The following is a 26,899-nucleotide window of genomic DNA, read 5'->3' on the forward strand; positions in this document are numbered from 1 at the left end:
CTTGAATTCTTGCACTGATGAAATATTCTAGTTTGAATTACATCCTACAGAAGCTGAGGCTGCTGAAGAGACTCTTAGGTTGGGGAATTGTTTTTTTGGGGCGGGGATGGTTGTTGCTGCTATTGATATTAATTTTTTGTATCTATATTTTTAGAACATGATTTAATGTCAGATTTGTTTGAATACTTTTTGATGTGTTTTATTTATCCCTTGACAATTTTTGTTACATTTGTTGCAAGCCTCCTTAGGCATGGTTCACACAACATAGTAAGCAAAAGTATGGCTTACATACATCATACAGACCTCGTTTTATTTGTATAACAACTTTCCATAGTTAAAAAGCTTCAATCGCTGCACCAAAAGAGCCTAAAATATATTGTACTGTGCCAGATCAAAGTATCGGGACGCGGGTGGCGCTGTGGGTAAAACCTCAGCGCCTAGGACTTGCCGATCGCATGGTTGGCGGTTCGAATCCCCGCGGCGGGGTGAGCTCCCATCGTTTGGTCCCAGCTCCTGCCCACCTAGCAGTTCGAAAGCACAATTAAGTGCAAGTAGATAAATAGGTACCGCTTTCTAGCGGGAAGATAAATGGCGTTCTGTGTGCTGCTCTGGTGCCGGTTCGCTGGAGCAGCTTCGTCATGCTGGCCACGTGACCCAGAAGTGTCTGCGGACAGCGCTGGCTCCCGGCCTATAGAGTGAGATGAGCGCACAACCCGAGAGTCTGTCAAGACTGGCCCGTACGGGCAGGGGTACCTTTACCTTTTACCTAGATCAAAGTATCCTTAGATGCCAATACCTGGCTTTTACCAGTACTATACAATTCAGAGTTAGGTGAAGGCAAATACAGAGCAATCAGTCTCCATCACACCCTCCTTGATACTAATCAACATTCTAAGCATGCAGGTACATCTTTCAATCTGCTTGGCTAATATCAATTGAGGGATTTGCCTTCATTGCATCTTTGGGTAATCTTTCTTAAAATAAAGAGCTACATTTCTGGCTCTCACAGCGTCCTAGGACACTATGCAAGAATTCTTTTCGTCGTTAGCTTTAAGAGGATCCCTCTTTGTGAAGTGCAATTTTTTATTTTTTTTTTGGATCATAGTGCAGGCGCTTTTAACTATTTATCTCTTTTCAATATACAAAGGGATGAGTCTTTATGTTCCTTTGAAGTGAAAGGAGGATTAAAAAAAATGAAGCAGTGCTAGGGAAAGGCCTCCGCAAGTTGACTAATGCAGCTGGACAGACTCATACAGCAAACTACAAAGCAATCGAGTTTTCCTAGCCTCATCTCTACGACAATGTCTGAATATGAAAATATAGTAAGTTACCTTGAGGAAGTACACAACCGAAAGATATCAGGCAACAAATGACAGGATGCTTTCAATTAAGAAAAGGTCCACAGGAGGAAGCAATGCAGAATTTTTCAGATGAACCCTCTCGCATACCAGAATTGAGTTCTAGGATACAATTGAAGACAGGAGCAATACAAATACAGCATGCCTGTAAGTGATCTATGAGGCTTGGTATCGTATATTTAATAACAGGCAGTTCTGAATTCAGATGCTATACACTTTCCCCACTCATTATGTTCCTCTCTAAACTTCCAGAGTCTAAGGTTTAGGAATACACTGTGTATTTATCTGCATGTCTATGGTAAATAGCTACAGAGGGATAAATCATGGTTTTTTTCAGCCCTTCATACCAGCTGGTCAAGTCAACACTATGAAAACAGGTTCAATAGATCAATTGTGTACTCTGCAAGCATATGTGATAGCAGGGAACGGGGGGGGGGGGGGAGAGAGAGAGAGAACTATCCTTTTTTTGTTTTAAACCTGTGGCCTGTTAATTTCTTCAGGTGTCCCTTTAAAAAAAATAAAAAAATAAGCATGACATTATCATGAATTGCATTTTACAAGCCGGTGGGAGGGCATTTATATAAAAATGAACCCTTCTGGTCACCACTCCTGTATCTCCACTGCAGCATGACGGATGGCAGGATGAAAAGCAGAGCCTCCAGGCTTTCAGGCGATGGTAGATTAATGATGACATGGCCTTGACCTCCAAAAGGTAAAGGTTATGAAACACTCATGAGTAGCTGGCTTCCAATTTCATACCCAGAGGGTGAATGACAGCAACTGATAGTTTTGTCCTTCAAAACACTCTAATCCTGGGATGCACAGCTGTCACCCACCACCTTTTTGAAATTCATCCCAACATATTTATATCTTCTTGCTCTTTTCCCTAGTGGACTCTATTCTGTGTCTGTGTGCATCAACTACGCGAATGACGCTCAGCAGCAAATAGTAGGGGCAATGAAACAACAGGAAACTGAAAAGTTTCAATATAATCATATTGTGACACCACTCTCCCTTTTACAGCCCTAGAATGATATTTTGCCAAGTATTAAACTTGCTCAGTTACACATTACACATGCACTGTGATCAATGGCAGAGGCACAGTTAGTTTTATAGACTCCAGTACCACTTACCTTCCCACTCTGCTTCTCACAAAAGGCCCAAAGAATATGTGATTAATCTCCCCCCTTTCAGGACTAGTCAGTCAAATCAACACAGCTCTTTAATCTCAAAGCCCAAGAGAAAGTCAAACACTGAGCAGTTCTTCCCATCCTCTAATAAGTCATGTTTCACCAAGAACTTGATGTAGTTGTAGAAGGATGTGATGACACTGAAACAAGCTCTTTTCAGAGCCCCAAAAGTGTTGTTTAGAAATGAACCTACAGATGTGAACTAGTGTTAAATAAGGTTATGTTTATGTTTCTATACAACAGACAGCTGGCAGGCTCGTCCTACAATTTGATACAAAGAAAGGGCAAACTACTGTAGTCTACCACACCATGATGCTAAGTAACACATAATGCAAGATGTCAAGGCAAAGATGATAATCAATATTCAACTCTATATCCACTGCAGGGTCATCACACCCCTATTTTGAAGACTACAAGATGATAAAACTAATAAAACAAAAGCAGAGTCAGTAACAAAATCTGATAATGTATCTAATCCGATAGAAAAAGAATTAAGTTTCACTGTCAATGCACCTTTGCACAACTGTATCATCTTTTGGATTTAGTTGACACAAATTTTCAAGTTACACAGATCTCTACATCAAATATACAGGTCAGCGTTGGCATCATAGCAAAAAATAAATAAAAAAGGAAATGAAAGGCAGTGCAGATCCACCAGGACTGTTTCTTCTTTACTTGACTCTTTCTGCTTAAAGAATAAATACAAGCCGGGGAAGAGAGAAAGCTTAAGAGATCAGAATTGTTTGAGGTGTTGAATTTGTTAAAGGGCAAAGTTCTGAGAGCCAGCAGTTCTGAAAGCTCTCTGTGTCAAAATACCAGGGGCCTTCACAGATAAAAGTTTATGCTTGCTCCAAACGGGATCAGCAGGGGAGTGAGGAACAAAAAAAGTCACAGCCATGTGTTAAGAGCACACCTGCAACTCCCAGTTTAATTCTGAAGTTGAAAAGCATTCTTTGACCTAGACGTCAGAGGATGAAGCATACATATAAGGAATGCCACATGGCAGACTGAAAGAGACACATCTCAGGTGCAGAGTGAAAAAGTGAAAGGCTTTTGTGAGCTTTTTAATAACATAATGTAGCCTTTTCAAGATTCAAAAATATTCCAGGTAATGATGGATACATTCAACTACCACAAACACTAGCCTTTCTCCAGAAGAAACTTATAAAACTTCTCCCTCCTCAGAGGATCAGATCACGCATTTAACAGTGTTCAAAGGATATAGTTAGGTAGCTTCACCTATTGCATTCTATGTACATGTCCACAATTAGCCTGACCCAGCGAAGGAAATTATGTGTGGGAGCAGACTTTTGTGTACATAGCCAATGCATATACAGAATCACAACTGGTTACATATTCACAACTGATTCCCAGATCTCATCCAGGGTAATGGGAATTGACTGGATAAGGTTTTAGATGAAAATGTATGAACTGAGGACTACTAAGTGTTGTCAGTGATTAGAAATGGACTAGAGCTACAGCTTTTTAAACAACACAGTTAAACAGAAGTTTCAGTAAGTGGTGCTGAAAAACCCATATTTACTGTCCTCAAAAATAATATGCAGAAGACTTTTCTCCCTTATTCCAGATGTCGAATTGTACTTCCTTACTGTCAAAATCTCACTGTCAATGGTTGGAGTGCAAACAGAGCACAACAAGCTATTTCTACTTCTCTGTCATGACTAGCGGATTTTGCTCAGTTTTATTTTTCTCATGTATTTTTTATTTTTTAATGTAAGTAGTCTTACATTAATGATCTCCTGACCATTAGTGGAAAATCAGGGCATCTTTCAAATAAAATTAATTTGGGGTTAGCAAGCTGTTTATCGCATTGTCTCACTGCTGTTCAGTGGACTGCAAAGAAATAAGTTCCCCCAAGTTCAATAGAGCTTACTCCCAGGTAGTGGATATTGGATTGTAGCCTTGCTCTATATAGTCTGCTTAATGATAAGCGAACAGCTAATAATATAAGAATATCCTTATGACTGTAGAATTTTGCTTACTGCAAGCCCACTTTTTGAGAAGTTCACAACATATTGGGTTAAAAAGCTATTATAAAATCTCTCACTAAATATTTCATATCTCAGTTTAAGAAGAGTATTACCAATCATAAAATTCTCAGTAAACCTTTTATTACAGCAATTTATAGAGCTCACCAAACAAGCCAGCATCAGCTATGCACAGAAGAGAAAGAGTAGGGCTGGTTTTCATGACAAGCTAAGCCAAACATTGGGTTACTGGGACCGTAGAAGTATGCGGACTCCCGGAGAGAAGTCCTTTTTGCTGCTACACCAGGCTAAGCTTAACTTACGTGTGAGACAACTAGGACTTGTGATGACGTTATCTCCTCACTAACCACAAGCTATAACCAAGGTTTGTTCCTGTGCACAGCCCACCAACTAGAAGGTAATGGTTTTCGATATACAGAGGACTAACCAAGATAACAATATCTGCAATTCTGGAATAAAGGTAGTAGTAGTAGTAGTAGTAGTAGTAGTAGTAGTAATAATAATAATAATAATAATAATAATAATAATAATAATAATAATAATAATATATTATTTATACCCTGCCCATCTGGCTGGGTTTCCCCAGCCACTCTGGGTGGTTTCCAACAAAACACTAAAATACAATAACCTATTAAACATTAAAAGCTTCTCTAAACAGGGCTGCCTTCAGATGTCTTCTAAAAGTTTGGTAGTTATTTTTCTCTTTGACATCTGGTGGGAGGGCGTTCCACAGGGCGGGTGCCACTACCGAGAAGGCCCTCTGCCTGGTTCCCTGTAGCTTTGCTTCTCGCAGTGAGGGAACCGCCAGAAGGCCCTTGGCGCTGGACCTCAGTGTCCGGGCAGAACGATGGAGGTGGAGACGCTCCTTCAGGTATACTGGACCGAGCAATTAAACATAACACCAACTTCAGAAGAAAGACCTCACAATTCAAAGCTTCAAGCCTGATCTGTATTGATACCAAATGTGTTTCTCTGAGGAGCTGTAGAAGAACATCTCAAAAGTGAGAACAGAAACTGTATTTTCCCAATAACCTAGTGTAACTAAGACTAAATGTGCATAATCTGAAATACCACATATTCTTCCTCTGCTTACCCCCATTACTCAATTTTTCTCCCCTTCTTTTGTTTCTAAAATGTTAAGTCCCTTGGGGCACGAGCCTCTCATTCTTTATAAAGTATCATGTGCATGGATAGAACAACAAAAAGAATCTCCATAAGATTCTGGAGACTGCTGATTTTATGAGCTTTGGATCAGATTCCTACAGAGTATTATTAAAAGGTTTTAGTTTATATTTAGCTGCTTTATGAATTAACAATATATTACTGTATATTTTATAAAATAAAAGAAGTTCTAGGACAGCTTTCAAAGACTTGGATTCCACTGCAAGAATGGAAGGTATTCAATACCTCCCACCGTCTGCAGCCCTTTGCACACACCCCAACTAGCGCAGAAGGTTAGAGAACCCTCTAGAACAGTATTTCAGGAAGCTGCAAAAAGGGGGAGATTGGCTACACCCCACACATAAGCAGAAATGCCTGTCACATCCAGCAGGATCTTTGGATCTCAGCCAAAGATCTGAAAAAGCTACTTTTATCTTGAATGGATTTTATTACTAATTATCAACACATGCCTCTACACTGAAACAGATGAGGGATGCTACTTAGTTTTACTAATAATGAAACCTGTGCTAATAATCAAAATATGTTATGGGGTTTTAAACTGATGCCACAGCAACATATAGAAAGTAGATCTCCAGGTCCTGAGCTACATGGGTGCCTCCTTTCCCCATCAGCACTAGACAACTGTTTAATCAAACTGAAACAGTTTAATGAGGTACAGAAGGAAAATTATGAACAATGGCACAAATTCCAGAGATGCTGGCATTTTTATTGAGCAAGAAAGCACTATTATAAATCCCTGGAAAATGTTTGTGGTGTAAATTAGAACTCTTAAAAGGCTTGATTATTCATGCCAAAGAAAAGCATTGCGGTTGGCTTGCAGTGACCTCATGTATGCATTCCCCTTACTTTAGATTACTTTTGTTTTTCATAGTGAACAGGAGTTAAAAAAAGAAATGTGACTTCAGGGTTTTTTTTGTTAAAATCAGAATAGACCCTTGAAGACTGGGAGTGAGAGCACAGTTCTCCATTCTCCCCCAGTTGCTCCTCCAAATTCCTGCAGCCAAGTGGTTCAACAGTTTCTGAATGGCACACATAATGACATCATTGATTGAACTATAATAGAAAGGAAAGGGGGGTGGGGGAAAAAGATGTATTTGTGTTACAGACAAAAGATAAGTTCTGTTTCACAGCAGGGACAAATGAAGAACCAGATGACTGGACAGAGTGAGGTCGCCGAATACCCCTTGCCATTGTTTTCGTTTTAAGCAACCCTTCCACTACTCCCTAAAGGTTTGTTAGGGACTCAAAATCCTTTTCAAATGGCACCGTGGAGAAAGGAAAGATCAGGAGCCCTGCTGACCCTTCACAACTCTCTCATCATTTATTTTTAAAATATCATGTATTGTAAGTGGGGGGAATGATATAAACATTAATAATAGTATAATCCTAAACACTGAACAATGATATCACCAGGACTATTGGAAATACATAGCTAAGAAGCAAGCACCATTCAAACCTCTTTGAAACACAGAAGGATCCATTTTATATTTTTGCATTTTGGTCTCCCCCCCCCCCCCAAAGTTACTTTCTCCTAGATAGGCTTGATGGGAGACACAGCTTTAATATGCTGAGAAATCACTCACAGGTATTTGGACCACACATCTGGAGAGAGTGCTATTTTGAGTGGCTGAAAAGGAAGGCGTTCAATGTTTGCAATATCTGGACTGAGTTAATTGCTAAGGTCTTTGAAAGCTTATCTGCAGAAATATACTTGCTTTATTCCTGGCAATATATGTTAAAGATGTCAAATGAAGTTATTCTAGAATATACCAGCAAGAATAATACAGCTTCCGGAATCAAAGAGATCGCAAAGTCTAATGGACGAAAATGTAGTTAGGAAAATCATTGGGAGTTCAAAATGAAAAACCTCCAACTGTTAACAATGGAAGAACATTCAAAACACTGTCAAATAAATGCACCCCTGCCTCCCTTGTTTTCTTAGATTCAACAGATGGGCCCTTGCGCAAACGCATGTGTGTGCAATGGTAGAGCCCTGGCTGGAAAGCTTAAAACGTCTCCATGAAAGACGGACTGAAGAAAAGGAAATATGAATTGGCCCTGCCCCGTAGGCTTGACCAATTGCAGCCAGGAGCTGGGTGGTGTCAAAGATAAAAAAAATTTAAAAAGCAGACTTGGATACACTGGCCTGCTTCCTTTTTGATTTGAAATGTTTGTTTCGGGCTTCTCAGCAGTACATGAAGGCAATAAATGGGCAGGGGGAATGCTGGCCTGCAATTGTGTCCATATAAGAGGTGCCAGAACTGTGCTCCGACACATTCCAGCTGAAAAAGGTCTGGTTACAAGGTTTAACAGAAAAACAATCTACAAAGATTTGGATAGTATATCAGACGTGAAACAGGATTTTAAACTGGTATATTTATTAAGGTTTCAAATAAAAAATAACTCTCCCCAGGTCTACAAGAGTCTGCTCTTTGTAATAAACAGAAATTCTGTACTAACCAATGAATTTATTTTCTTCTTGAGGGAAGAAGGACAGCGGAGTATGGTGATAGGCCCTTCTACCAGGCCACAATACCATTTTATCCTAATGAGAAATATACAGATCCTTATTTAAAGAGAAGGTTCCCAGCTCAGATACACCATGAGAAAAATGATTTTCAGAGTCAAATTTTGATTGAAACGGCAGTGAATGGTTCAAAGCTCAATCTGATTAAGGCTTTCAAGAAAATGCTGAGAACTCTAGCATACTGCAGAAGAACTGAGAAGGGTAAAATGAACTAACGTACTGGGTGATAACTTGGGGAGGGGGGCAGAGACTATGTTCAAACCCAAGTTTCAGATGCTTAAGATTGTCTTGGGGCAGTTCAAGATTTCCCTAGATCCTGCAGTGTCTAGACTCTTATTTGATTGTAGACACCAGGACAAAGGTTCTCCAAATAAGCTTATGAAGTTTAATGGTGAAGGAATGTCTTGATACAAACAAGGTGTTTCTCACCTAGATGCATAACTTAGTGAGTTGGAAGATTCGCTCAATTTCTATATAACCTGGAATTCCGTATCTTAATGAAGAATGGGGCACTGATGTAGGAGATGCCTGCTGGCTGGTAGGAATCCATGGGTCCTTTGGCAACAGCTTCACTACACTGGAGAATTACAAGTGTCTTAGTCACTTTGCTGGAATCAGTAGCACCATAGCCTGCAGGTCCTTAATCTTCCTAAGTACAGTGGTACCTCGGGTTAAGTGCTTAATTCGTTTGGAGGTCTGTTCTTAACCTGAAACTGTTCTTAACCTGAAGCACCACTTTAGCTAATGGGGCCTCCTGCTGCTGCTGCGCCGCCAGAGCACGACTTCTGTACTCATCCTGAAGCAACTCTTTGTTGCAACCCGAGGTACTATTTCTGGGTTAGTGGAGTCTGTAACCTGAAGCTTATGTAACCTGAAGCATATGTAACCCGAGGTACCACTGTACTTGTGAAATGAGAGGTAGAATCTGTGAAGCATATAACACTTTCTGGACTAGTCTGCTGATAGGATGTCCACAACTGCATATTCTCCCACATCAAGAAACTTGATGTGAATCTAGGCAGCTGATTTTGAGGAACCAGCGAACAGTTTCATGATGGCTTTTCTGAGCAATCATTTGTGAAACACTAATTGGCCTAGAGACCACTTTGCAGTATCTAGCTTTGGCAGCCAAGCCAAAGATGTTCTGTCTTGATGAACTGAAGACATTTCTCTGTATAGAATTAACAGGGAGGTGGTTTCCTTAAGAAGGAGTTTTGAAAATGTGCTGATAGGCATTTGCTACTGCATTGTCTGTCTTGATGAATACCTAATGTCCTGGTAGAAGATGGAAGAAATGCTGCAGTGCCAGTATGATTGCCCAAAGTTCTAGGGAACTGATGTTCAATTAAATTGTTTCTGGAGACCACAGGTCTTGGTGCTGTACACCTTTGCAGTGTGCACCTCAAATTTTCAGACTGGGATATGTTGTCAAGAGCACTTGGATGGACTCCTGAATAGGAATCTCCTGGCTCAGATGAGTCGACGATACCCACTATCTGAGTAGTCTCCGGGTTGAGGTTGTTGGTTATTTGCAGTGGGTATCCTAGAAGAAATGTCTGAAATACATGCAGATAATCAATCCCAAAAATCTAGAGACTGCAGATGAGACTGAGGTCTCAACCATAACTTCGTTGTTAAAAAGCTTACGGTGACTTGGCTATCTGCAAGATAGAATCAAAGTGTTCTTCATTTTGTTGATGATGAAACTGTGTTCTTGCAGAGTATACATCATCCTGGCCATGTCTTGACAGCACTAGGATTTAGAGGATGATCAGACTAGAAGACTGTCCAGATATGGCTAGATATTCATTCCTTTGGTTCTGTGCCAATAGGATCTTTATAAAGACTCTGGGAGTGGAGATGAGATGAAAATGAAGAGTTTGGAAAATGCAATTGTTCTTCACTGTAGCTCAGGGATGAGAAACCTGTGGCACCCCAGATATTGTTGGACTTCAACTCCCACCATCTCAAACCATTGTCCATGCTTGCTGGGGTTGTAGTTGAACAAACAGGGAGGGGCAGGTTCCCTATCCCTGCTGTAGGTGAAGCAAAGGAAACTATGATGCCCTGGTTTGACTGGGACATTTAATAAGCCTCTTCAGATGAATGGATATCAGATAATAATTGAGTCTGAGGCATGCTAGAATGAAGTGCAAAAAAAAATTACTTTGGAAGGTGGTGATTGACCATCTTTGGCTCCAAGATGAGGAGCGTGGTCCCTAGTGTGTGTGTGTGTGTGTGTGTGTTTTGAGATAATAAAAAAAGGCTGAAAACATATCTTGGTATTTAGAGGAGGACCTGGTTTACCAACAGCTGATGGTGTACAACTGCTCTCCCTGGGGATCTTGCAAAAATTCCACAAAATACCCTTTTCCCACTCTCCAGATCCCAACAGTCTGTCATGGACCCCTTCCAAATCTCATGGGATGAGTCTCATACAGGATAACTGAGCATAGGGTTGTGCTGAAAAATCAGTATTGGTCATACTTAGACTGCTACTGCTAACTAGATGGGAATGACTGAGAGGTTGATTGGAACAGAAAGGTTTTTTGTAGGCACAAAATAGCTGACACTGTTTGTTCATTGTTTTCTCTCCCATGTATATGGGCTTGGATTTCTTCTTGGTATCTGCTACAACTGCATTCAAAGCTTGCCTCAGAGACATGAACTGGAGAACACTGGTTGGTTTGGCATCAGCCACAGAGTTATATAGCCAGATATGACTTCCAACTACATTGTTAGAAGACATGGCCCTACCTTCAAGCTGAAGGTTGCTCAGAAAAGCACCTGCCAGGAAAGCCAAGACAAGTGACCCTTTGCAGAGTAGTATCACTAGTGTTGTTGTCTATTGTTCTCCAAAACTTCATTCACTCAAGTGAAGACTGTGCAACACATCACAGGACACAAAATCATGCTTATTATCAGAAAGTTGATTAAAACTGGTGACATTAGTGATGGTGTGATTTGGGTTTGGAATGCTTGACTAATTCATTAAATTACTATACACACAGGTCTTGCTATCCAAACATAATGCATTTGCAGGAAATCGTTTGTTAGGCAAGCATTTGCATAATGCATTGATGATTTCCACTGATTCCTATAGGGACATTTTGAATGTGTTCCAACCATGGAATTTATATATATGATTGGGGAGAATTTTAGGTTGTTTTTGCTATTATTTTTAACGTTTCTGTAAGTCGTTTTGAGTCACTTTTGTGTGGAAAAAAGTGACAATACTTCATTTCCCTACTTCAGTCATAAGAACCACTCAATACTGAAGCTATGGATGCTTAGAACAACAAAGTCCTGGTGCCATAAAGATTACAATCAAAATTTCATCTAGGGTAGAGGGGAGACAGAAAGAGGGAAGGAAGGAAAGGAAGAGGTAAGAGTAACAGAGGCAATAAATTATCACTTCAACATACTAGAGTGCAGAAATTTTATTAGAGAGCGGTAGGTATGAGTGCAATGAACAGACATCAATACTACCTGTTCCAGAACTAGCTTCAACCAAATGTAGGTGGATCACAGGGTCAGATCCAGAATTTCATTTAAAAAAGAGACACAGAATGTGGACTAGATACAAGGAATAACAGAAAAATAGGAACAAGGGAATGGGGGTCAGGGTGAAGGGTCAGCTTCTGACAGAAGTTGCAAAACATTTATTGGACATTTATCCAGCTTGACTATTTCTAACTGGTTTAATTTGCTTAGAGCCTTAAAGGGCTTTAACTCTGAATATGTAATCATTTTTATTGAAGCTAAGCTTGAGTTTAGGAAAGGCTGTATTTGGGAAACCTGAGAGACAGTATCACTCTGGTTAACATATTTCTAGGAAATACAATGCCTTCAAAAATTGAGGCTGCAATTGTGAAATAATGTATTTTATGAGAGTAAAGACCTGCCTACTTTTTCAGCCATGCCTAATAGATTGTTGAGTGAAATGGTTAGACTATATATTGAGAGACAGAAGACACCCATCCTATATTAGGACCTGCAAACTATACAACCTATGTGATCAGTGTAGCCTGGCACAAGCCACTGGACTCTTCTTATAAACAACCCAGAGTGTGGGGGAGGAGTGGCCTTGCTTTCAGCATCCCTGTGTTGAAATGTCCATGACTGCCAGCACTATTCTTCACCTTGTCACTTCCCATTATTCTAAAATCAACAGGCCTACATTCATGACTACTCAACTTGGAGCACAGTGACATCATTTCAAGGCGGCAGGGAGGGGGGAGCATATCAAGGGCAACCCACTACACTGGATATACATATACTGTAGATGCTTTACTTTAGAACAGATTCATACTTTGCATTTGGAAGTCAGGTTCATATATGGCATATATGCAAGCCAATCTAAAAATACTAATAAAAATGCCATTTCAGTGAGAATGACAACATCCGCTTATACATGTTTACTCAGAAGTAAGGCCCGATGTGTTGACTGGGGCTTATTACCTAGTGAGTTAGAACTGGAGGCTCAGAAGCAATTCTGAATACAGCATTAGCTTTGAACCAGTGTGCCTCATATTATGATTCTTTCCAGTGGAATGTCTCCAAAGAGACAAAACGCAAACCCAAATTCTAGATACAATCTCTTTCATATATGAATTAGGTTCTAATATAAAGCCTCTTGAATGGAGACCTTACGCAGCCTCTCCCTCCCCTTGGATTTGTAAAAGAAAATCTACACACATTGGCAAGCCGAGGGCCAAGCTAGATGTACCAAAATTCATACTTTTTAAAAATGGTGCCTGAACAGCCATTTTTATTTTGAAGAATAAGGAACTGTGGGGTTGCAGTCCTGAACATGCTCATAATCTGGACTGAGCACCTGGACCAGTTTCTTGCTGGAAATCACCCCCTCCTTGGCTGCTATTTGTCCCCAAAGGTGCTGCCTGCAGTAAACTACATTCAGGGGCAAAAGGCAGCTGAAGTGGGAGGTGGTTTCCTGCAGTAAATTGGCACTGAATGCTCTAGTTATCGTAATGTTGTGTAGCGGACAAATGATAGCTTCAAAGGAGAGCACATCAAGAAGAAATCAGACCAGAAATCTTTCAATCTTTGAACCTTTAGCCCCATCGTGAAGGTGCCCCCTTTCCCTTTTTTTGTTTTAATTTACTGCCTTTCCCCTTTTTTCTCTTCCTTATCCATTCCCTCTTCCTTTTAAAACACTGTTTTTCTCCTTCTCCCCCCCCCCCCAAAGTTATAAACACCACCACCACAAAGGCGGAGGGGAAGAATGGTAGTGCTGCCACTTGCGTGACCCATTTTAGTCAGGGTTCAACCCATTTGTGTAACCTGACAGCACAAGCTTATACATGTTTACTCAGAACCATGTTCCATTGTGAAGACAAGTGCACTAGACAGGGTGGCTAACCTGTGACCTTTTGGATGTTGTTAAACTCCAACTCCCATCAGCCCAAATCAGTAGGGTCAATGGTCAAGGAAGATGGGAACTGGTCCAGATTTGAAAACCAATAAATATTACATTTTTACAGAAACTGCACAGACAAAAGTGAAAAAGGAAATAAGAGTTTGAGTTGAAACCTGCAAAAAGGTATGGAATATTTCTCAGGATATATGGGAACAGGGGTAACATTGTATGAGGAAACCATGTGCAGCTTGTAAACCTAAGGGGAAATGTAAGAGCAACAGAGAATGACTATGAAGTTGCTGGCAAAGCCTTCCAACCATGTAACCACCTTGGACAGAGCCTGGTTTGCTCCCAAGAAAACCAAGATATCTCATCCTTTCGAAGTAATAAAATGGCTGGATCCTGATGCTCTTATATTGTAACAAAAATCTTGTCTAACGTTCAGAAAGCTCCCAGACCACAAAATCAGTATGGTTCTATAGCAACATAGCTCCTTTTCAGGATAAATATTTCCTTTTCAGCTTGTTTGAGCTTAAGAAGCAAATGTTGCAATTAATTTTTCTGCTATCTTCTGCAGTAGTGTGTTACTAGATCAAGACCTGCTTTGAATGCTATAGGACTACTCAGAACCATAGCATGGCTGAAGCTTAGCAGCCTGGAACCTGATCAGTGTTTGGATAAGGTGCCATGTCCCATGTTAGCCATTTTCAGCTTTCTAAGGGACGAGTGAGATAAAACGGTCTGGTTCCCACATAACACTAAGCCAAACCATGGTCTAGCACAAACAAAAAGGCTCGTGGAGAAGAAGTTGCAACTGCCTTAAACTCTTCGGAACACTCTGCTACTGAAATGTTAAGATGTGGCTTTGACTTAGCTCCTCATCTGAACCCAGGCTTGTGGTTTAGCCCTATCCGGATAAACTATGATCTGTAGTCAAGGTCTGTCCAATGGCTTACCTCAGCGCAGCAGCAAAATGACTGGAAAAGGAGCCAAGTGGCTGCAATCTCCAATCCAGGACCCCACACGTTTGCTTGTTTACACTAAACCAAAGCTTGGCTTAGAGTTATGTGCGAACAAGATCAATTCATAATACAATAGTAAATATTACTAACAATTTTGGAAAGAGTGCTGCTGCTGTGTTCTCTGCTTGAAGTATAGGACTTTGAGGAAAAGGGTATTAATTGGTAGCATGGATTTCAGTTAATAGTTATAGAACCCTACATTAGGAGAAGATTAACTTAAATGGTCATCAGATCTTTTGCAGCACTTTTCCCCTGCTCTTGTTTCCTATTGGTTAATATTTTTCCATATGGGAACTGGTGGGATGTATTTGAAAATATTGCAAGGAAAAGAACAATCCAGGAAAAGAATCCTTCCTCAGCATACTGCTCTGAACTTTTTGAAAGTGGAAACAGTTAAGCCAACTGCTTTCTCATTATATATGCACAAAACTGCCACCCTATTTGCCTTCCCAAAACCACATTATGAAAAATGAGCTTTGCTAAGCCCATTTTAGAAAACACAAACTGTTCCCTTCTGCCTGTATAATAAGCCTTCACTAAAAAGAATTAAGCTACATTAAGTTTGACCAAAATTCACTTTTAAACTTTTACTGGCTAACACTTACTTTGTCAATCTATGTGCTACTACTCATTTGCAATCAAACTACAACTTTCATCAATCTTCTACACATGCCAAGTTTAAAAAAGCATTGCCCTTTTCCCATTACAAACAGGAAAAAGAACAAAGCAATCCATGTAGGATATATTTTTTTTAATCCATGTAGGATACGTATGGTAATTTATTGACAAAAATGAATGGAGAAAGACTCAAATTTCTGAATGTTAACCATAAGCTCTGTCACATCACAGGTGTAAAAATGCAATACACTTTGCAGCTGGTTTATTAAGTGGTATCATATGATTGTACAATAGGTCCAGTTATGACAAATTTGAGTATTACTGCATTTCTAAAGAGATTCCTACTTGTTTTCCTAGCATTATTAACTTTTTGGGTTTAAGCAGAGGCCTCAAAGTTTCAAGTAGAGCACTGAGTCTTTTGTTTCTTTTCGACATAAAACCCACATTTGAGAGTTGGGAGAAGCTGGTGCTAATGTGTTTGATCCTTGCAATTTTTGCTCCATTTGCAGTGTGACTTTGACGTGCTGGTACTTTACCTCCCTAGCTCAAACCTCTGACAGGCTGCAGGTTAATTAGCTACTTGTAAAACAGAACAAGACCCTTACATTAGCTAATGTGAAGCACAAATTATTTTAGTCATCTGTTCCGACTGGGAATGGCACCAAATAATGCAATGCAGAAAGGAACATTTAAGCTAAGCCAAAGGCTCTCTGAAAGAGCCCCAAGCTTCTGTTTTGTGGTAATACTCTCTCTGCTGGATACCTACAACCTTGTTTCATGCATAAAAAGAAAAAGCAAGCCCTCTGAGAATGCGCTTTTGCGTTACGATGCAAGCAACCCGCTCAGCCTTCTGCAGCACTGAAGCCTGCAGCTATCAGCTCTCCCACTGGGAAGCCAGAGGTTCAGAGTGGTACAGGGAGCAGCTGCTACAGAGGGGAAATTTACAAGGGAAGGGAGCAGTTTAAGTGTAACTTGCAGAAATCAAGGGATAGCAGCCTCAGGTCAGAGGGTAAATTTTAAAAGGAGGCTTCCCTTGAGAGCATGGGGAGGGGGTGTGATTAGTTCTGGAGAGGAAAATGCTTTCTTGATTTATTTTAAAAATTAATTTGATGGCTCCGTGCTGACAGAAAAAACAAGCGAGCACCTGCCACATCTATTATACTAGACAGCGACAGTCACCACCTCTATTCTACTGTACTAGTAGGAGCTTTGTTATCTTTTAGGAAGAGATGTTTTTAACAGAATAGATTCTACAGTGGCAGTGGGTTCAAAGCTACAGATTAGATGGAGAGCCTCTTACTCAGATCTAGGTTTGCTCCCCTGATCCCAGCAGGCTTGAAATTGCCCTTGGCTATATTCCTCTTCCCCCACCTCTCTTGTTCAAAACCAATTTGAATGGGAAATGAAATGTGGCTCCAGAGACAATGGTTTACTGTAAAGTTTTTGCTGCAATGCGTGGTGTTAAAAATCTGCAAAGACCCATGCAACCAGGCTACTCTGTAATGAAAAGCTATAAAGAACACCCAGGTGGGAAACACAATACCAGTGGCTAATTGAAGCAAGCAACAATATTCCTCAATAGAATTCACGAGTGCTCTTCAGAGAGAGAAAACACTTCTAAGGCTCTGAACTCTACTTCCTAATAGAAGATCACAACAAATCTCAAGACAAATCATCATAATGTTATTGCTTGTCACTCTGTCTCATATATGCAAGGAAAACCAGAACTGGAGACAAAATGTTAGTGTTTAAAGAATACAGATGCACAGAAACATAGATTTCCAGACCGAACTTAGCAATCAATTTCTGACCTTGGATATGCCATTCTCCTATTGGTATTTTCTCCCCGTGTATAAAGAGGATCAATTCTCTGATGAAGCTAGCTTCGTTTGTATTCTTTAAGAGCATTCAAATTAATATTTAGCACTTTTATTTTGTCAAGTACTGAACAGGGAATAGTTGTGCGAAGCTCTTTAGAGAGAGCGTACAATTCTTATGAATCGTCATCTAAACAATTCCGCTCAAAAGGAAACTTGGCCATAAATGCTGACAAAGCATATATTCTTCCTGAAAAATGTGCACTCCTGGTGACAGGGTTAATGATGTTTGAGCAGCCTCTCACCCTGACCTGCCCCTCCACATATTCCAGCTTTAATGCACTTGCATGATTTCACCCTTCCCCCAGAGCAGAGGGTGGGGAGGAAAATGGCCTCCACCTCCAGTTATTTTCTACATGGTTTAACCCCCTGGTGCCAGGTTTAGTGCCTTACTGCAGAACGGAATGCATTAAATGTGCAAATCCCACGAGGGATGGAATAGTTTATCTGGTAAGGGGTTAAGACAAAATGACAGCCTTCCTCATTTACGAGGCTTTTTCCAGAAGAATATTTCCAAGTCTGAAATAATCAATATACAGCATTCTCTCTCCCCTCCCCCCCATTCCCAAATCCTGTTTTCTTCTATGGTGGTACTGAACTGGAGAATTGTCAGCAGCTTTCAGGCCCACAGAGAGTAACAGCCCAGCCTAATATCAGTTTCCAGATCTAGATACGCCCCCCCCTTTCCTCATGTCTCTCATCTGTAACGCAGAAAATTATTTGGGAAAGATTTTAGCAACATCACCTGTTCTAACAATTTCTGCTGAAGGATTTCTGGCCACCATTGAACTGATGCTAACTTTTTTCAGACATTATGCTTCTTTTATTGGAAGCATAATGAACCCAAGTCAATATTGGGAATGCTGGGTCCTGAACTCGGTGGCAGATAGAACCCAGAACCACACAGAACTAGAGCTTAGTTCTCACTATGTGCTAAAGCTGCTTGGGGTGCACTGCAGGAGCTGGGAATCATATGACTGAATATTCCCAGATGCGGAAATTAAAATAAGTTAAATAAGCTTTCCACACAAAAAATTAGATAGTAGTGAGAAGGGTTCTAGCTTAGCCTTCTCCTTGTTGCATTAGCTTTCTGTCTGTAGAAACCCTCCAGCAATCTGAAGTGGTACAGTCCAGACATTTGGGTGAAATCTAAATTGGAAAGCTTTCTGCAACACTGTGGGCAGCCTCATTCCTTAGCCAGGGTAGTGGGGCGGGGGACCAAGACACAAGTGAACATTTCAATTATTCTGTTCTAAAAGGACTGGTCCCAAGTAATATTACCCCAAAATTAGTAAGAAACCTATGCTTAAAAAAAAAAAAAAAATTAGAAAGCCATATGTTCCTAATTCAGCAATAAAGCACTGCTGCATGATCTCTTAACACAAACCCTTTAATTCTATAAATTGGGCTTCGAGATAGTCTGATGATAGGGGAGATTAAGATCCTTGATCGACCAGGAAGTTTCATCAAAGCAAGTAAGATAAAACAAGTAGGATTACAGGATTAAGTGATATATATGCTGCAGCTTTTCAATTTTTCAAATATTTATTGCTCTAGTAGTGCTTGCCCTGGAACCTTACCTTTTTGGAGGCTGTGGAGACATTCAAGCCAAATCTCTGAGCCCTTTCCTTTAATTTGTCTATATTTACCTAGAAAAGTCACAGGAAACAGTTTAATATAATCTCCACTCATATTCTTAGATTAAGGAATCCTAAAGACAATATGCACTTATGCCAAGGAAAATGGAAGAGATCTGAAATTTAGTGTTTGTATTGATGGATTTGCTTAACCCTAATAAAAATCCTCTTTCTATACTGCAGCAACCCCTCTTACCAATTATGGAGGGAAGGAGAATAAGAAGATGGCATCCAGAAGTTCAGAATTTTACTGCAAACTGCTTCTAAGAAGGATTTGTGCTAGTGTTTTAGTAGAGGGATTTTAAAGAAGACTGATTCTTCTATTTTAAAATGTGTTGACAACAGTAAAAATGGAGCCATCACATCTGTTGTGGCCAAGTCAATTGTGTTTTGTGTATCTTCAATAAATCATGTTTAACGTATTGTGATTTTTTTGGGATCTGATTTGCATTTTGAACGCTATAGCAACATGTATATACCATTCAACTCTTAAAGATAAACACAGGAAAGTATCAAAGAGAAAATATATATTTTCACCAAATTTCGGCACCATCTCAGATTTGAGAAGATGCCATGTCTAATTACATTCAGAATTAAGAAGCACTTGGCATGAGCTGAATGTTTTAGCAGCTTGCGTTGTGTCCCGTCCCACCCCCCAGTGACATATTGGGGAGCAAGAAATTCTCTGTAAAATTGGGATCCGTCTCTTTCTCTTGGCAAAGTTCTCACTGGGAGGCAAGAATGAATCTTGCTGGGCACTGCTTTGCAGATCAATTCTTTTAAAGTGCTACAACAGCACTTTTAAGGACATGACAGGCAGCAGTGTCATTCTCCTCTCTTAGCAAATTGCTATGGGGTGTAGTGGCAGCCCTGCAGATAAAGTTGCAAGTCTGCGGTTGCCAACTTTAAAGGAGGCCAATCTGCACCCCTGCTTGATTGCCCGTTTCAAAAATAACTGAAATAGACTTTTCTTTTTTGGGTGTGATAAAACTATTTTTTTAAAAAAGTTCTCTACATTCTGTTTCAGTCCTAATTTGGCCAAGAAATTTACATTAGGGAAGTTTTGCCCAGTTCCCTTAAAGCTATTTCAAGCAACATAGCATCCTTTATGAGGAATATCTAATTGTTGCTAAATGAGCATATATTGCAAAGATTTATACTATGGGGGACCCTGGAATCTTTAGGTGGGAATCTGCTTCATCATATTGTCAAAGTACTTCCCAAGTAAGCAGCAGAACAGAAGACTGAAACTAGCATTTGTTCTACTAGAATGATCCTCAAGAAACACTGCCTAAATTAGAAGGGCAACTAGCCATTTGTTCTTAATACTATTATCAGTAGTGCACAGAGTGCTTTGCAAAGTAACATAAGCAACACGTTCTAAAAGTGTAGCCGTGTTGTAGATTAATAAGTCAAAAGGAGTCAGGCTCCTATCTCAAAGAATTGACAATCTAAATTTTGACAACAGAAGAGACATGTCTTATCGGAGGATGAATATGAACAAATGCCCACACTTAGACATCATTTTGGCTGGAAGTGACAACTATAGGGTTAAGCCAAAAGCTTCACAGAGGAAAGAAGCTTGAAGGGGAGGGAAGGTAGTGGTGGAGAGGTGGCAGTGGGAAGGAGCAACTTACAGGCATAGAGGTAAGGGAGAAAGTGAAGAGACACGTGAAGGAAATTAAAGACTTTTCAAGAACTGACTGTTGTCAACGAAGGTCATAAGCAAAGATGTGCCAGAAGAAACACAAGATGAGGCAAATCTGTTACGTTTGATGGCAATGGCAAGGCATTGGTGCAGAATGGGGGGGGGGGAAGGAAGTGATTGAAGGGATTTGAGTAGATGTGTCATATAACTTAATAAAAAGAGAAGTGAAGAAATGAATTTGGGCAACAGCTTTCTAGATACAGTGAGATGTGACAAAGCAAGGTCAAATAGAACAAATTAGCAGTAGTTAATGGAGGAGGCAACCAGAGAATGAATCAGTTTTTCATCTGACGGACCAAAAAAGAATGGACAGATCTGTTGGATATGGACTTTGTGGCAGAATGAATATGGGGAAGCCAAGGAGAAGGAAAAACGGGGGGGGGGGGGCACGAAACCAGCAAGGCTTCTTGCCTGGTTTAGTACCTTTGAACTAGAACAGAATCTGAAGTTGTACGTGGAAGAAAACCAATTAATATGCCTGATTTCCTAATACGATAGAATTACTTCTAGCAATGGAATAAAGAACACAATAGACATACAATATGCATCTCATCTTCTACTCCATTAGGCACCAAAGAACCACAAAAAGTGAAAAAAGAAAGCAAAATATTTCAAAGAACTGGATCCAAATAAAAATTATATGCTTGTCTTGAGGCGCCCACTCACTAAAGAGCATAGTTTTCAGATACTGTTTTTGTCTGTCCGTTTCCCCCCCGGGTAGATTCACTAGCAAGTTTTAATGAATGAAGTACCATTGTAAAACCAAGCCAGCTATAAGTGTAAGCAAAGTAGCTACTTACTGTAGTCTTACTTTCTGTCACAAGACCTGAAATAGGGAACAAAAACCATTTTAAATTATCATATTTGAATCAAGCTTTCTTCCGATTGCCTAAATAGTAAATTTAAAAAGTGGTTAGAATCAAAGTAGTGGTCTTAAAGCCAAAAGGGACTCAAAATATGCTTGAAGTGGAAATTTTTATTAGAATATATAATGGCTTAGATTCCAAAATTAATAGGGCATTAGCAGAATAAATGTTTCCTGTTCTCTCCTCTTTCCTGCAATCTCCGAAAAGCTTCTCAAGGAAGCTTGGGGAGCCCCACCTTAACAAAATGTGATGGGAAGGAAACTTTCTCTCTGTGAACTTTCTTAAGATTGCAATCCTATATCCAGGTACCAAAGTACAAGCCTCACTGAGCTCAGTGGGACTTTTAGTATCTGCCAGTTACTCCATCAGGGGTCTGCCCTGTTCTGTGGCCTACACCAACTCTCTAGAAAGTCCATGCTGGTACTATGTGTTACCACCTTAATTCTAAAATGATTTATCCTCCAACAGAAATACAAACATACATTCTAATTGTTAATCCAGAGTTAAGCACTGGGACAAATAATAATTTTGTTACTTGCATCTACAGCTTTTGGTCCTTGCTTTGGCCCTTCAGAGTCCTGCAGAATCCATTGCATTTAGTTCATAATGATGCCACGGGTTGGATTTCCAGTGGTTTAGTAAAAACATGGTATTTCCAAATCGAGGTTATTCTGGGATTTACTATGTAATTCCATAAAAAAGATTAAGTTATATTAATTTATCAGCAAGAGGATCTTGCAAGGAGATTAAAAATCCAGTGAATAACCATGGCTGGAACCATGTTGCTAATGTATTTGTAAGGGTACAAAGACAATGAAACTTCATTTTCAACCCTGTTTTTACAGCATGGTTGGAAGAAAAATGGTCACAATCATTCAAAGGAAGGCAAAAATATGAGATACCGCTTCAAGAATCACATACCTTTAGTTGAAGCTGCAGGCATACCAAACCTGTGGAGAAGAGAGAAACCCTGGTTAGGGACTCTGAGGTTTCGGGTCTCTAAACCATGACATATATTAGAAAACAATTTTAATACAAGTTAAGTTGCGAATTACCTTGTAAATCTGCCATGACATACCTAGACTACTAGATTGAATCAGATCAGCAATCGAAGTTGGATCTACATAGCATTTCTGCCTTGTTCACAAGATAATCACCAATCAAGCAGAACAGATGGTCCAAAAGGGAAATTGTAGGTTATTCTTCGTTGTAGCATATTACATGCCCTTACACATTATTTAATAATCGGATGTTTAAAGCTCTGGATCTTTCAAAAGTCTTCAATGTACTTTTCTTGATATGAAGAGCAAGGTATCTTATCAGCAGATGGTAAGGTTAAACACACCTGTGTATGGTATTTTCCTCATTTTTTAATCCCTTTCACGACCATTTGTGTTGCTCATGAATAGCAGCACAGAAGTGAAAACATGGGATATTACTTAATTTATGATAATAACTTGTCTGATTTCAGGATTGTCTTAACATTTCAAAGCATGTGAAAAGAACTGACCATACAACCAGCTGTTCATAGATTTTATGGTAATTTTGAGATCTTCTGGGGGGAGACAGACTTCTACCTGGAAAAGGACATTATGAGAGAAGTCTACTACGCCCTGTTTTTGTTTTTCTAAAATATTATCTTGGATATTTCCCCATTCCCTTTCTATCTTCCATTGTTACTTAGTCTATGAAACAGTTTCTCTTAGAATAAAGACTAAGATTTAATACTCTGGATAGGCTATGGAAGTATGAGGACAACTGTGAAATTCTATTTAAGCCATGCAAAGTTTTCAGGGTTCAAGCAAGCATCTCTACAAAGCAATGAAGCCATTTTTGGTTACCCACAACTCAAATTCCAAAGGTAGTCACTGCAGACAACTAGAACATATCCGTTGCACAATGCATCTATAATAAACTTTGATCTGCGCAATGGTTAAAAAGCAGTCACAGAAAACAAATAATGACAATAAATAAAGACTTACCGAGCTGCTCGTGCAGCCTTCTTACTCTCCAAACTCACAGGTACATTGAATCTCTCTGCCCGTTTCTGCATTCTCTAAAGTAGAAGATAAAGAAATACAAATATGGTAGGCAATATAGAAAAACAATGCATTTTTTTCCAGATTTATGAGTACACATAAGTATATTCCCACCTGCACCTATCTATTAAACTTTTCTGCTTATTCCAAGATTTGGAAGAAAATATGCTATGGAAGCAGGGCAATTGTTGTGGTGAGACACCACCAGGTCCATCCAAACACTGAGACTATCAACTTCTATTTCCTATCTCTGCTTGAGAATCTGTGACTGTTTCTCCTGATGCAACAATCAACGTGTTTTAATGAGCCACAGGTTACGACAACTCTGACAATATGGACACAGAGTAAGTGGTAAACACCCAGCAAACCTGTGTTTCTGTTGGTAGATATGAAATGATCCATCTTTGTTGCTAAGAGCATATTGAGGTAGGCGAAATTTTAAACTACCAAGCGCCAATCCCTTAACAAGAGAGAGACAGAATAGTGCAAATGGCTGTTCCAGTAAGCATGCTTCTGTTCAGAAGCCCGGTTTCTCATTAGCCAACACAATATATGGTATGTAACCTCATGCCCATTGCTACAGCCATCAGTATTTAGAAGAACGTTTAGCTCAGAGGTCGCCAATGTGGTGTGTCACAGATGCTGCAGGATTACAACTACCATCATCCATTAAATTGGCCATGCTGGCTGGGGCTGATAGGAGTTGAGCAGCATCAGAAGAGCGCTGTATTGGCTACTCCTATCTTAGCTACTATGAAGGGAAACGTGTACCTGCTTCAGACACATACACAACCAGGGCAGCTGAAATAGATGTTGGCAATAATGTTGCACATTTCAACCAGAAAAAGCTCTGCCCAGAAGTCACAGGAATAGCAGCCCCGGCATGAATACAAAATCAGCAACTTATTTCCCTACCTAGCTGCAGAAAGCAAGTGACAGCTCAAACAGATCACAGCTGATCCGGAAACATGCAAAACAGAACTTCATCAGAAGTTAAGATAAAATCTCTCTTACAAATGAAAAGCAAAATTGTTTTACAGAACATGGCAGGAGTCCAAGAACATTTGCTGTCATAGGCTCATAAAAAGGCTACTTTTCACAAATAAATAATTTTGCATGGAACACATGATTCAACGTACGTTCGTTTGTGGCGTAAATGAAAGATGATCAGACATAGAAATACAGTTACTTACAATAACTGTATGAAACATGCAGAAAGCCCAACATATAAAGTATTTCTGCATGAATAGAAGATAGCTTCATTCCTAATGGCTAAAAGCTTCATAGATGCAGCAACATATCTATGACAATCAAATTAAAACACTTCATGGTACGACCTACTGTCAACCTAAGAAACGCACGGACCCTTCATTGGACAGCACAACCCATTGCTAATTCTTGCAAACAGTAAACTTGTTCACTAAAGTGAGGTTTTCTACAAGTTGAGAAGAATCTCACTTTCTTATGTGACCTGAAAGCAGTTCAAGTGCAGCACCCTTAATGACAGTGCTGAAAATAAAACCCTGTTGCTCTGAGAAGGTCATGATACATTAGGTACGTCAATTGAGTCTGGAAGGTATTTACATTATAAAGTTTAAAAGTTTCATGAAACATCAAGGGATTTGAGAAAGAATGGAGTTTGGCAGACTTGCAAATCGAAAGCAGAGGGAGCAAGAGAAGACGCAAGTAGAATAATTTAATGATCCCTTGATGAAGGCTTCCCACAAAGTTTAGAAGACGTCACTCTTTCAGTACCAGCTCCATTTCAGATAATTTTCTATTTATTGTTTCTGGTTACTTGGCCCACCAAAGTAATGATCCATGATTTGTGACATCAGTCCTCAATTGCTGTGGTCAGCTTACAGGCAGATTAGATCTTGAAGGTGACAGTTGAACAGCAGGGAGACAGACTTGTGTTTTCATATCAGCTTCCTCAGTTAGAGAGAGCGCAGTGGAAAGTGATGAAAATAAAGGATTAAGGAAGCCAAACAGATGTAAGAGAGAAAGTGTATGCCAGGTTTATCCACAGAACCCTTTGCTCCCTTGGAAGAAGGCCAAATTCTGTATAAGAGACAGAATTACAGACGTGTCCATATCTCCTTTAATGTTGGAAGCGGTTCCTAACGCAAGTGTGGAGAAAGAGCCACAGAATGAGAAGAGAACAATTTGAAGGGCAGATATGGAGGCATAGCAAATACATTTCATCTCACACTGCCAAATAATAAGTAATCAGTTCTCCAAAACTGGTCTAGTGATCTCTCTTGCCAATGCAAGCCAAAAGATAACACAGGCTGCATTCATTTACTAATTGCAATAGAGCTACACATCATAAAGCTAATAGAGACTACTGCAACGGATATATGTGGCATAGGAGAATTAAGGCTAATAAGACACAGTACAAACTACAACTACTGAATCCAAAGCTAACCTTTTCAGTTTTTAGGCAGAAGTGGGGAAAGCTGCTTATCAGTGATGCAATAGTAGGGGATTCCTGCATTGGCAGGAGATTAGACTTGTTGTTTAGTCGTTTAGTCGTACCCGACTCTTCGTGACCCCATGGATCAGAGCATGCCAGGCACTCCTGTCTTCCACTGCCTCCCGCAGTTTGGTCAAACTCATGCTGGTAGCTTCGAGAACACTGTCCAACCATCTCGTCCTCTGTCACCCCCTTCTCCTTGTGCCCTCCATCTTTCCCAACATCAGGGTCTTTTCCAGGGAGTCTTTTCTTCTCATGAGGTGGCCAAAGTACTGGAGCCTCTGTCCTTCCAGTGAGCACTCAGGGCTGATTTCCTTAAGAATGGATAGGTTTGATCTTCTTGCAGTCCACGGGACTCTCAAAAGTCTCCTCCAGCACCATAATTCAAAAGCATCAATTCTTCGGCGATCAGCCTTCTTTATGGTCCAGGTCTCACTTCCATACATCACTACTGGGAAAACCATAGCTTTAACTATACGGACCTTTGTTGGCGATGTCTCTGCTTTTTAAGATGCTGTCTAGGTTTGTCATTGCTTTTCTCCCAAGAAGCAGGTGTCTTTTAATTTCGTGACTGCTGTCACCATCTGCAGTGATCAAAGTCCCTCCTTCCAACTCTCTGATAGCGTAGCACAAGGGGTAGCCAATATAGTGCCAGGATTGATCAGAGTTGCAGTTCACAATTTCTGGCAGGCACAGTGTTGGCTACTGCTGTGCTAGACCATGGCTTAGCCTGTATAAACCCAAGCATGGTGTAATGTTTACACGTTTCCCTCAACCCTTTCCTCTTCCTTCATGGCCAGAAAGATGACTTCAGCAGAGTTTATTTCACTTTTTAACATTACATTTGAACCAAGAACCCTGGTTTAAGCTAAACAGTTAGTTGAACAAACCAACTTCATAGCCTATGGTCTGAAGCTGGTTAAGAACTGACAAGAGTCTGTTTCAAATAAGAATCGCTGGTTCAAATGTAATATTAAGCCAGGTTCTTTAAAAGTAAAGCTAAACTTTGC

At 40.0% G+C, this 26,899-nt stretch overlaps 1 protein-coding gene and 1 long non-coding RNA gene across 3 annotated transcripts in view; one reads left to right on the top strand and one right to left on the bottom strand.

Moving 5' to 3' along the window:
- SARNP (SAP domain containing ribonucleoprotein) overlaps window positions 1-26,899 on the bottom strand; it is a gene marked incomplete at its 5' end in the record, with an annotated part of 56,862 nt that overhangs the window by 11,662 nt on the left and 18,301 nt on the right. The window contains 4 exons of one of the 2 annotated variants that reach the window (XM_083598992.1): window positions 18,744-18,812; window positions 21,309-21,334; window positions 22,296-22,324; window positions 23,357-23,430. In XM_083598992.1, coding sequence (XP_083455118.1) covers window positions 18,744-18,812; window positions 21,309-21,334; window positions 22,296-22,324; window positions 23,357-23,430 — 198 coding nt within the window. The remainder of the gene's footprint in view (window positions 1-18,743; window positions 18,813-21,308; window positions 21,335-22,295; window positions 22,325-23,356; window positions 23,431-26,899) is intronic. The other variant, XM_083598993.1, reaches the window with a different exon arrangement.
- LOC310755777 lies at window positions 1,337-21,298 on the top strand. Its single transcript, XR_014544536.1, has 3 exons — window positions 1,337-4,954; window positions 13,771-13,829; window positions 18,984-21,298. It is a non-coding gene; the product is annotated as an uncharacterized lncRNA (long non-coding RNA).

This window comes from Podarcis filfolensis, assembly GCF_964270895.1.
Source record: "Podarcis filfolensis genome assembly, chromosome: 2".
NCBI lineage: Eukaryota > Metazoa > Chordata > Lepidosauria > Squamata > Lacertidae > Podarcis > Podarcis filfolensis.